The 12409-nt window shown below is 40.5% G+C and overlaps 1 protein-coding gene across 2 annotated transcripts in view; it reads right to left on the bottom strand.

Annotated features, from left to right (window-relative positions):
* The window catches only part of pdlim5b (PDZ and LIM domain 5b), a 35792-nt gene that overhangs the window by 2794 nt on the left and 20589 nt on the right, over positions 1 to 12409 (bottom strand). Inside the window, exons 4-9 of one of the 2 annotated variants that reach the window (XM_087843700.1) lie at positions 8090 to 8126; positions 6432 to 6454; positions 5419 to 5445; positions 4953 to 5107; positions 3879 to 3906; positions 1135 to 1298 (exon numbers count right to left, since the gene is read on the bottom strand). In XM_087843700.1, the coding sequence (XP_087699826.1) occupies positions 1135 to 1298; positions 3879 to 3906; positions 4953 to 5107; positions 5419 to 5445; positions 6432 to 6454; positions 8090 to 8126 (434 nt within the window). Of the gene's footprint in view, positions 1 to 1134; positions 1299 to 3878; positions 3907 to 4952; positions 5108 to 5418; positions 5446 to 6431; positions 6455 to 7249; positions 7768 to 8089; positions 8127 to 12409 lie in introns of both variants that reach the window. The other variant, XM_087843699.1, reaches the window with a different exon arrangement.

The raw sequence follows: 12409 nt of genomic DNA, 5'->3' as shown, positions 1-12409 counted from the left end.
ACAACTAGTAGTTACTAGATGCAGTTAATAGAAAAGAAGAGATTAGGGGTGTGTGGTCAGATGAGGAATGGGAATTATTTAATGACTTCAGTGCCTGAACCATGACAGATCAGGCTTGGACAGAGCCACCCAACTGTGATTTTCCTACTGAGGCAAACAAATTCCAAGACACCTGGAAAAACAGAACGGTTATAAACAGAAACTGATTCTTACTGGAAGCGATTTTTAGGTCTTTAAACACAAAGGACACTGAGACTTTTAAAGCTGGGGAAAATATTTTCTTGTGTAGCAAATGCTATTTGCCTTTTAGGCAGCAGCTCTTTCACCTCAGTCTGTTTTTGTGGCTGTGATTTTATCTCTGCCCTCCTCACAGCTTTAGAAAACAGGCATAGAAAAGCTTTTAATCCAAACACAATGAAAAATGATTCTGATGTGATGATGATGATGATGATGTGCTGCAATTTAAATTGTGAAAATGATAAATTAAACCTATAAACAGTGTAAATCTGAATGATGCATGGCACATTCCACATACTCAGCCCCTTTCACAGATATGTGCTTGTTTACTTGAACTCAGGCACTTGTTAATCTGATAAATAACAGTCAACAAAGACCTCACTGTGTCGCCTCCTGCTCTCTTTCACCTTTCAGCAGATGTTTTTAAAGGCTTCCAGGGAAATACTTTTGGGTGCACAGTGCATCTGTTCATGTGCGACAGCATGCTTTTATCATACAGCTGGATTGATAATAATGATCACAGGCTGATTCCTTTCAACAAGAAGAAAATTTGCTTTACTTCCTAAAGTTTTCATGCCAGGGTTTTCTGTGTTTAAAGAACCGCTTTTAAAGAATAAAACCTATAAAACCTCACTTTCACAATCTATTTGGCTAAGGGGATCTTAGGAAAAGCCAATAATCTAAGCACATTAACTGAATAACTCTGGCTTTTATGGAGCTCATAATCTTAAATAGCTTGGTGTCAGATAAGATGAATGGGTGCTGCCATCTGTAGGCTAGAAGCAACAACTACATCACGTGATCCATGTTCAAGGCAGAAGCAGAACCGTGTAAGTGGCTGTAAACAACAGAAGTAGGAAGCGAAAAGGAGGATTTCTGTACAGGATGTTACTCTACCTGATGGAGCTGCAGGCTGATAGGGGGCTTTGTTCTGGGCTGCAGGACTTTTAAATGAGGAAGCAGGGACAACCTTGCCATTTGTGGGTGCCACTGCAGGTTTGGAGTATGTTTTCGCTGCAGGTGAGGTGTGCACAGTGGGATTGGTTTTCTCAACAGACTCACTAAAAACAGATATACATATGTCATAATTCAGCAACACACACACACATGCACACACGTGTGCACAGTAATTTCTCCATGACTTCAGAGGACATTACATTGACTTTTTGATGCAGTATAAACCCATAACTACTACTTGTTTGGCCCTAACCTGAACCATGTTTTTACCTAAAACTTTAATGACCAGCAGTAGGATGGGTCACTGGCTTACATTTGCATAATCAACCGTCTTCTTTGAACTGAAAATGAATGTGTGTACGGAACCATTTTAACCACGTCTCCCTTGATGTAAGAAAACTTGCAACTGTTGGAGAGACAGTGACAGACGGCAAGGGATCCCAGTTAGCGATCACTCGGCAGACCAGCTTTGCTCCAACAGGTTAACAATTTGTACATCTGGATTATTTTTCAGCCAGATCACATTGAATCTTATCAAACAACTAAGTCTATGTGTTACAACAGACTTGAGGTTTTATGTTTATTTGTAGTTTTGATCTCATCCAATGTGTTTTCTCTGTCTTATGCTGTCTGTAATGTGTTACTGTTTGAATGACCAGTAACTCGTATAAAAAACAATCCAAGCAAAACTACACCGAAAAGTTCTTCTAGTGACAAGCATCATGAAGAATAGTTAACTGTTTCAAACTGGATGCTATTTTGAATAATGTAATGCAATACAGTTCTGTGGAAAACAAAGTAAATTCTTACTGCTTCCATAGGAATTAAGAGGCTGCGTAGCTACTTCCAACTGATTAACTGATCAGAGTGTGAGCAGCATAAGTTTTGTCATTTTACTGGTTTGGAGCATTTAGCATTTGTGTTAGCACAAATATGGTTTGTTTGCATTCTTCTGAATACCAAAGTATTTTAGAGTCAAATGTGAGGCCATATGTCCAACAGCTAAAGCTAACTGAATGATCACAAGTCTGAATGTCTAATGTGTGAATGTGTGCGTGAATGGGTGGATGACTGGATGTGTAAAGCGCTTTGGGGTCCTTAGGGACTAGTAAAGCGCTATACAAATACAGGCCATTTACCAAAAGAAAAGAACCCGTGCGCTTTAATGGCCCCATCAAAGTCCGACCTCAACCTAACTGAAACGCTTTGGTGGGACTGTGCTTAAACTAATGCCCTACAAGGTGCACAATTGTGGAGTTTTAATTACATGACTGGAAATTTTAATTTAAATTCTTCATGTACAGAAAATTCTTTCACATCACACACATTCAAAAACTGGAAATTTCTTACTTGCAAAGTGACTTTTTCCATCACAGAAGAACAAAAGAAGAAAAGAGTGGAAAAAGATCAAGAGCAATACAGAAAGAAGTTTATTGAGGCAAAATCATACAAGGTGGACAAATATCACTTTGGTTAGTGTACAAAATACAAGAAAAAGACAGAAAATGCTCAGAATGATAAGGAATAAGATTAAGAGTGGAGGCTCAGATATGAACAACTCACTACAGAAACACATACTATACACTACAGAATCGTGTTGTGCTTCATTTTCAGTCAAACACATGTACTTCCATGCATGAATCATTTACATATTTAAATTACATGTCACCAGAAGAAATATACTTTAAAACAATTTTTGCAACCTAGTTTGTTTTCGTGTTACTTTAGAATTGGACATTTTAAAAGAGTGTGCCAAATGATGGGTGCAACTATGCTGCTGCGCAAAGGCCGACAATGTAAATTTAATCAAAAATCTAAATTAAATAAAGCATTAAGCAAAACAAACCCTTTTCTACTACACATTTAGCACTCGTGCTGAAACGCCATGATGCCAGTCTCTCAGCTTGTTGTACTTGTGTCCTATAACTTCTGGGTCCAACTTGTTCAATCTGATTTGCCCCGCGAGAAAGGATTAAAGAAAAGAAGAGAACAGGGAAAGGTGGAAAGGTTAAGTAAGTTAAGTAAAGATAACACATGCAAGCAAGGAAGCAAAGGCATGAATTAAGGAAGTATAGAAAACCTACTCTTTATAAACTTTTATTTATTAAACAAAGCAGATGTGTAATAGTCACTTCTCCCTTAAGAGAAGTTTTCTGAATTAAATGTCACTAACAGAAGGAGAGCAAGAATCTCTTCTTGGCAGATCTGCTTTTACCCACGTACCATTTAACAACCCACAACGCGCAGAGTGAATGACACACTGGTTGGTTGGGGTTCTGGTACAGTGGGCAGACTGTGTTTACTGCGGATTAACTCAACTTCAACATGAGAAAAGCCGTAGAAATCACGGCCTACGCTAAGCCAGTGGCTGTCTCCACTCACCCATCTTCCCCCCCGAGAGCTTTGAAACTGGCTTCTCCAAATTAAGAATAATTCGAGCGTTAAGATCAGGAAATCAGTGCTTTACTTTAAATCACAGGCTCGTCCGTATGCTTATACAATTATTCTGAGGGCCAAAACCTCTGTGATCAAGAACTTCTTATAACAGTACAACTGCCAAAGCAGATGCATTTCTTTCTGCAAAAGTACTCAAAACGCAGACACCCAGACAGTGAGAAAAATGAAGCCAGACAGAGGGGGGGGGAAACCCTCAAACATACACCAAATAAGATTACAGTACTTACTTCTTTCCACTGTTGTCTGGGGTTTGTTCTGCAACAGAAAATAACCAAAAACACCAATGAAAATGAAGCTGAATGTGGATTAAATAGTCAGTGAACATATATGAAGACACATGCTTTTATGATTTAGGGGCTGTGGACATAAAGCTTATCAGCTTCTGAAGGAAGGCAAGGCCAGAAAAGGTTTTACGCTCAGCTTTCTAAAGGTTGTAGCTTTACCTCTACTCGAACCTATTTTAGGCTCATTTTGTGATAAGACTTCCTGAACTATTCTCCAGTTGCTCAGCTGCAGACACACCACACACAACAAATCACATGTGTTTCACACCAGTCTGGTAAGTGTGCCTGACAAAATTAGAGGGAAAAGACATCTGATCTTACTTCACTGAAGTGAGCCACTGTAAATGTCGTCATGCATCTGAACTGATCCACAAACACTCGCACGCACTACGCTTAGAGCTGGAGGAAAAGCCCAAACCACAGCCTGCTCATGTAACATCAAATGTCACTTACAGTCAAAACTGTAATATGAAATAATAAATCAATCATATGGTGATGAAAGCTTTTTTCTATTATTTGAGGAAGCTGCAAAATCACTATAATCTACACCAGCAATAGAAGTCCGAGTATAAAAATGCTGTTATTTAAAATACTATACTAGAAGTTAGCTTTAAAGAAAGTAGAAATATACTATATAATATAAATATCCATCCATCCATCCATTCGCTTCCGCTTATCCTTTTCAGGGTCGCGGAGCCTATCCCAGCTATCATAGGGCGAGAGGCGGGGTACACCCTGGACAGGTCGCCAGTCTGTCGCAGGGCCAACACACAGGGACAGACAACCATTCGCGCTCACATTCACTCACACATTCACACCTAATGGCAATTTAGATTTTCCAATTAACCTATCCCCACAAGCTGCATGTCTTTGGATATAAATATAATAAAATTAATTAAATTGCAATTACAAGCAGTGGTTTAGAAACTGGAATTTAACACTGAACTGATCCTTACAGTATTTCCCGGTTCCTGAAATAATGTCCGGCTAGTTTCAGCATTTTATTTTGGTACACACCGTTCTCAGTGCCAGTCATCTGGGCCAGGATACGGAAGGAGCGTGACTGGGAGGTGCCTGTCCGTGGGTGCCAGTCCTCTGTGTCCTCAATCAGACGCTTCTTGCTGGCATCACTTAGTGGAGATGAATGATTCTCAGGCTGCACAGCGGCTTTCCTTTATAATTAAACAAATAAGAAGAAATCATATTAAGGACGTGGTAAACTTTTGTGCTTTAAACATGCATCGGGGAGGATAATCACTGCCCGACATAACACAAATAATGAATTTAGTACAAGTTCAAATATTTAACACAGTCAAACAATTTTAAATGCACACTTGAGGTGTAACACTCTTGCCATCACGGCAACCAACACACACGCTGTGCACACATGTGCAAAAAGCTCAGTACTGAGTCAGTATCAATAGAAGGTGCAGCTTGTAGATGCAGGTTTCACACTGTGACCTAAAAGCTATTCGATTTTTACCTCCGAGGTCTAGCTGGAGGTGAAGTTCTGCAGGCGAGCAATGAGAATGTACAGAGGAGAAAAGGAAGAAGGACAGAAATGATCTGAAAGTTCAAGCCTCATAGAGCTCCAAATATTTAGTATGACATTATTCTGCTTATATGTGACACTGCCCAGATTTTTCTACATTTCACTATTGGAGTAAAAGTCAGCCAGTGAATAAAATCTATGAAACGTCCTTAAAAACTCTGCTTAATGTCTAATGCTTGATGACATGAGTTAAGAGAAGCCAAAAACAGTTTAATTCAACACACGGGATGCATGTTAACAGCACGGAGTGACTGAGAAACGACAATGACTACAATTCACCACAAGATGGGAGTGATGTGCTCTTGAATTAAGGGCTCGTCTTTTCCACCCAAACTAATTTTACCGCACTCTGGAATACAATAAGTGTAGTGTTCGAGTACTGGTCTAAGCTTTGGGTCGATTGAATGTCAAAAGCCCAGGTTTATGCAAGCTGCTCCACTATGTGTTTGTTTCAAGAGAGGAGACACGGTGCGATCAAAAAGCGCACAAAACAGGCTATTCTCAACCAAAACACAATACACTGGCTGTGATTTGATTGGCCTTGAATAAACACAGTAGCAGATGGAGCCAGACAGATGCAGAGCTGAGTGACTTAAGAGGCCCAGTGTGATGACAGGCCAGACTTCACTGGGTATAAACACGGTATTAACCAGCACAGAGTCTGATGCTACTAAAAAAATAATAATTAACAGCATGAAGTGACCTCCTGCTGGGTGTCGTGTGGGGGTTAGAATCAGAGATTGGTTATTTACAGGGTTTCACAGTTCCTTGGACCTTGAAATAAGCAAGTATGGTAATTTAATGAATAGAAACATAAGGTTTGTGAGGATTAGGTCAAAGAGGTGCAAGCAGCATGCCTTCGGTAATCATAAAGTAGAGAGATGTAAAGGCTATAATCACATTCAACATGGTTAGAAAGCTACTTTATCATTCACTGCACTAACTTGGTATCTGTCTCTTCTTCCTCCTGTGGGTAAAGAAAGGGTAAATGGAAAATAATTGAAGCCCATAAGGAACATAAATAGACCAGTCGGAAAGAACAAGTATAGTTCAAAACACCCTTCTGAGAGAATGTGCATTGAGGAAACCACAGAAACCACAACAAGAAGACATGCAGGTTAGCACACAAGCTCTCTCTCACACACACACACACCCACTAGAGGCCAACAGTCCAAGATTGCAGGCAAAGAAAAGACTGACGAGATGGTAAAGAAAGCAGTTTTACACGTAAAGGATTTTGTACTTCAGTGTCATGGCGTTCAATGTCTGTTATTTTCCATAGTTTCACTAAAAAATAAATTCACCAATGTATGCACTCTGACAACATAAATCACATCGCTATCACATATTTTTTCACTTGACAGAAAAAAATGATGAGTGGTAAACCTAGATCAGGCTACTGTAGCCCGGCTACTGATCCAAAAACCTGCTGATGAAGACCAATCCAGCCGAACTGTTTCCTCTGTGGTCTTTAGAAGTACATAGCTCCAAGGATTTAAGCTAATTAAAAACAAATGTTGATGCAAGTGCTGCAGTTTAGATAGAGTATCTGTTTGACAGCTGTAAAGTGTAAACGAGCTGCCACTGCCAGTGAGATAAGAGCGGAAAATCAGATTAGGATATTTCATATTCATTCAAGGCAATATTTTAGGAAATTTGAGACGCTACGATGTCTGTGGTTTACTGAAGCACATATTGTGTTTATATTTGTAAATAATAGTTTCCTCCTTTAGTTCATTTTAGATTGATAAATGGTACATACCCATTAACATGCTCTGACACTCCCTGGCTCTCCAAAAGACCTCGCCTCTGTCCGATAGCCACCTCACAAGCATTGGCATTGGAGTAAAGGTTAATAGGTGTGTTATAGACAGAGGGCTGTGGGACGTTAGGATTGGAGGAGGTGGTTGTCATTCTGGCAGGAGAGGAGGAGTTGGATGAGGAGGAAGAAGTGGATGAAGACGTGAAGGTGGAGCGACCAGGGCTGGGTTTGGGAACTGAACTGGCTGGAGCAGAGTCTGTGGCAGCTTGGCTCGACCTCAGCGGAAACGGAGGTTGCGGCGGTTGGGAAGGGGCAGCTGGTGTAAAAGCAGATGACTCAGAGGGTATAGAAGCGACTTTAGGAGCAGCCGGTGAGGAGGAAGCCCCACTGCTGCCGCCGCCAAATGGACGAGCGGTCTTGTTGTATGCAGGAGTGGCCTGACTTATTGGCTTGGTGTATGTGGTGCTTGGGGAAGGGTGAGTGATTGGAACGGGCTTAATGATTTCTTGAGGTTCATCCTGCATGAAAGTGAAGACAAACAACATGCACAAACAAGTTCACAACAAAACATCCCATGCGTGTACTCTAAAACAGCATTCCCAACAGCACAGCACAACATGTAAATAAACTGTGTTTTCACACACTTTGTTTGTGCCATATGGTTAAAAATGGTGCTCTGGGCCATTGCACATGCCAAACCAAAACTGTGGTTCAACATAATCTCAGAAGGGCACAGCGAGGATGCTTACTTGCATGTAAACCTATACTATTTCATAAATAAATAGAGATGAAAATAGCTTAAGCTAATCTATTTTTTATAGCAAATATTTTCCTTCATACCTTGGGTACTCCATCTTTAGAAGGGGCAGCAGAGGGCCTGAAAAGACAGAAAGAAGACTATTTAATCAGTGCTCATTAAACATCTTTTCAGCATCATTTTGCAATTGACTTGGTTTCACTAGACCTGCTAAATGTATAATAGACAAACATGGTTCAAGTCGTGGCTTAATTCGCTTGTGGACAATTAATAGGTTTCATTATGAGCTGCCAAACACCGGTCTTATATTTCATGTCTCTGTCTTTTTCCAAAGGCCTTGTTCTCAGACCTGTTCTTAGGATTAAAATGGTAAATGGCCTGTATTTGTATAGCGCTTTTACTAGTCCCGCCTAGGGACCCCAAAGCGCTTTACACGTCCAGTCATCCACCCATTCACTCTCACATTCACACACTGGTGGAGGCAGCTACAGTTGTAGCCACAGCTGCCCTGGGGCAGACTGACAGAAGCGAGGCTGCCATATCGCGCCATCGGCCCTTCTGGCCAACACCAGTAGGCGGTAGGTGAAGTGTCTTGCCCAAGGACACAACGACCGAGACTGTCCGAGCCGGGGCTCGAACCGGCAACCTTCCGATTTCAAGGCGAACTCCCAACTCTTGAGCCACGATCGCCCTGATTAGAGAGGATTTCCTAAGAATTTCTGGAGAAGGTGTAAAAGCATAATCAATATCAATTTCAACAAAGGCCACGGTGGGAAAAGAGAATCACTTCACAGGACAGACATATGCACTTTATCCACATGCTTCAATTTAATGCAAAATGCACATCCGGTATAGACATCTCATGTACAACTCTCAACCATAAAGTTCACTAAAAATAGCGCGATTTACAAGCATGAATATGACCGCTACTGCTAAACCCTAATTTAGAGTTTCTCTACGTAGAGCCTATTATGCAGCCTACGCACGTGGCTGACGCCAGTGCAAACATTTATACCTGTAACAGACTGTGTTGATGTGGTGTGTTGTTACATTTCTAGGTTAGTGCACATCAGATTAAGTCATGTTTCAGCACACAGTTTGCGGTTACAGTGTACCTGCTGAATAGATTTAATGCAGAGAAACAAATAAACCATAACATGGGGAATTTAATTAAACAAAGGCTTACACAGAATTTTATACAGGCCTAAATGTAGAAACTTAATGGTTGCATGGAAAATTTAATTTAAAAAAAAAAAAAAGTTTTGTACTGCCCAAGCTGTAAACTCTTCAAAACCCAAACTACATACTTCAAAAACAAAGATCACCTTGCACCAATTCAGAGTAAAAGTATTAATGACAATAATCACAATGTGTGATAATATAATAGTAGCTGTGGGAGAAGAGAGTAATCCGTTTTTCTCAAGATGTTTACGAAAACATTGAAATCTGCATCATGTATGTACAAATATCATAACCAGCACAGTTCTTAGCATCAAACAAAACTAACCAATTGTAAGCCCTTGTTAGGTAAATTTAAGGCTTTTAAAACTGGACCCTACTAAGCTCTTTTCTTTACGCATATACATTTTTAGAGTCTACTTCAATAACCTTGCATGTTTTACAATTCACAATAGTCTTTACTGATCTTATGCTGAGCCTTGCTGCAGCCCCTCAGCTCATTCTCTGTCTGAAAGAAACTGTTTTATGCATCTTTCTATTACTTTCTTGTGATTGGCTGCCGATCATAAACCAGAGATGTATGGCTGCGATCATCATATGAGGGATATATGCTCTCACTGACATCATGCAAAGACACTTAGAGCAGTTTAAAGTGATTACTTGTACATATCCTTCTTCTTAATTTCATAATTTGATGCTTGGCTACATTTACCTTGAGCCACCACCACTGTAATAGCATATATAATGACAAGCACAAAACACGCTTAGTGATCTCTTAAGATTCAAATACAGACAGAGGCATCGTTAACAATGTGTCCTATATTTGGTCTGAACATGAAGACAATGTGCCTCTTATGCCTCATTAAGATAAAACAAAAAAACAAAAAAAAAGAAGGTCAGACAGTGAGTCAGCAAGGCTGGTTCCGGACCAGGAGCTACGGTATGTCCTCTGGCTCACTTCCTTTCGCTGCCATCCCTTATAAGGAAAACAGTCAACAAATTCACGCATTTCCTTTCTGACTGTGCTGGAGTGCAATAACTGAGCCAAAACCAGGTTATTAAAGAGCCCCACCCTTCAACCAGATGTTGATGTCATCTGTGCCCTTACTTGCATTGACGGTTTTCCACTTAACAGTTAATATACAGTATGCTTATTTTCCAGTGTACTATTCCATTGCACCATTAGGCTATAGTTGCTTATGAAGGAAACACCACACTGTGCCAAGGAAAACAGCAAAAGGTCTAAAGATCAAACAGCACAGTCCATGAAAAACAGAAACCGGCCTAAAATGAGGCAGTATGTATCCGATATCAGTGTCGCAGACTGGGGCAGCTGGGCGGATTCACTCTGTCAGCCTTTTCCCAGAGCAAACTGAACAAACACTTGACAGGGTGGTCCCGTGAACATCTGCTCCGCTCAACCCCTCTGCTATCCTAGCTGGACCTGCTTTTGTTCTCCTACGACAAAGAGACAAACACTGCGTAACACAACGGGCCCACAAATGTGTATTTAAGGTTCAAAGTCCAGCTGTATGTGTTGGTTAAGCTCAGTTTAACTAGATGTTCAGACCTAAGAGTGTCAAGGGTGTCGTGACAACTATCTGTGTTATTCTACTTTTCATTGTGAAGCTGGTTTCTGTTGAGAAACTAACTATTATTTTATATATTATATAAGATTACTGGACTGTTTTCCTTCTGTATCAAAGCACCACTACTTGTATTACTGTATATATTCATGAAGACATAGTTCCACCTTTAGTATTTGTCTAATCGTGTGTCACAGGCAAAGATTTATGTGTTATGTGCACAAAATTTTAGATTCTAGATTATGCACCAAATGAAATGATGAATAATAAATATTACATCTGGTTGACTTCTAAATTAGACACCAAAAAGATTTCTTCAGAGGAAAAAAAAAAAGAGTTCTCAGTGTGCCCACTCTGTCACACACCAACACACACACACACACACACACACACACACACACACACACACACAGATCCAGAACACGAGAATGAGGAGGCAACAGGAGGAATCAGCCTGAGGGCAAAGCAATGTGACGTATTTCCACTCTGCCTGCGTCTCTTTGAGGGCCAAGAGAAACAGTCTGGCATATGGCATTTGACTGAATGATGGAGAGACTAATAGACACAGCTTTCTCAACACAGACATGTGCCTTACCAGCCTGCAGACCCGCATATCCACTTTTTGATGGAGAGGAAAAACTGCTCACATAGGAGTGGCCGTTAATTTTCCCCATACGCGTTTCACACGCATTTTCTGATGTTGGAAAGAATCTATAGAAACATCTGTCTGATTAAAGCTCAGATATGACACATGGGAAGATAGGGCTGAGTATAATTCATGCATACAAAAGGTTACATTATTCCAAAACCTCTGCTGAACGAAGTCTGCCCTGTTATGTTTAACTTGTGCAAAACTGTTGGAACTTTGTAGCTGATGTGGAAATGTGTGTGTTTTCTCAGACATGGAAGAAAGAAGATGAACAAAAACAAAAAGGGAAAGAAAACAACTAAGTTCAACAGATATGAGACTTTAGGGGATGTGGTGGAAAAAACATTTTTTAGTATTTGTGTTTTTATGCAGCCAGCCTATCCGGTCAATGGCAAAACTCGGCATGTGTTTGGCACAATGCTTTTCCTGTCTGTCCATGCGCCCTCCCCCTTCATATTTCAATATGAATGCGCATCTCTGAAGAGGAAATAGTGAATGTTACAACAGACAGTTCAAGAGTGGGAACGGAGGTTTAAATAGGTGACACACACATGCTGCTCACTGAGGTAAAGCTTATCAGCATGTAACTAGTCAGTTGCCTGGATACTAACTAACATAGTAATCTCCTGTCTCTGCACGTCCGGTGTGTGTATATTTGCCGAGCCAGAACCCTGCGCTCTTGTCCGTATCAGCTGCCACGTGTGTTAGATTGATAGAGGACATTCATACCATTCGCACGTGCATCACTCTGAATATTACAGCTCCTCCACACATGAAAGTGATACTCACTGATCGCGTGCGCTTGTCTTGGCAAGAAAATTGCAATATGTAAAAAAAGTGAACTACAGCATCATAACAAGATATTCAGATTTCAGTTTGATTATATTCAGCAAACCCAAGTCACATCCAGACCAGGTTGATTTATGCTGGAAAATGAATTTTCCTTAAGGATGAATCACTGAACCCACAACAGAATAAACAGATTCTAG

Source organism: Neolamprologus brichardi, chromosome 7, assembly GCF_056152115.1.
Source record: "Neolamprologus brichardi isolate AB-2024 chromosome 7, ASM5615211v1, whole genome shotgun sequence".
Classification (NCBI taxonomy): domain Eukaryota; kingdom Metazoa; phylum Chordata; class Actinopteri; order Cichliformes; family Cichlidae; genus Neolamprologus; species Neolamprologus brichardi.
The sequence above is the reverse complement of the archived record's forward strand: the minus strand, read 5'-3'. Positions and strand labels throughout refer to the sequence as shown.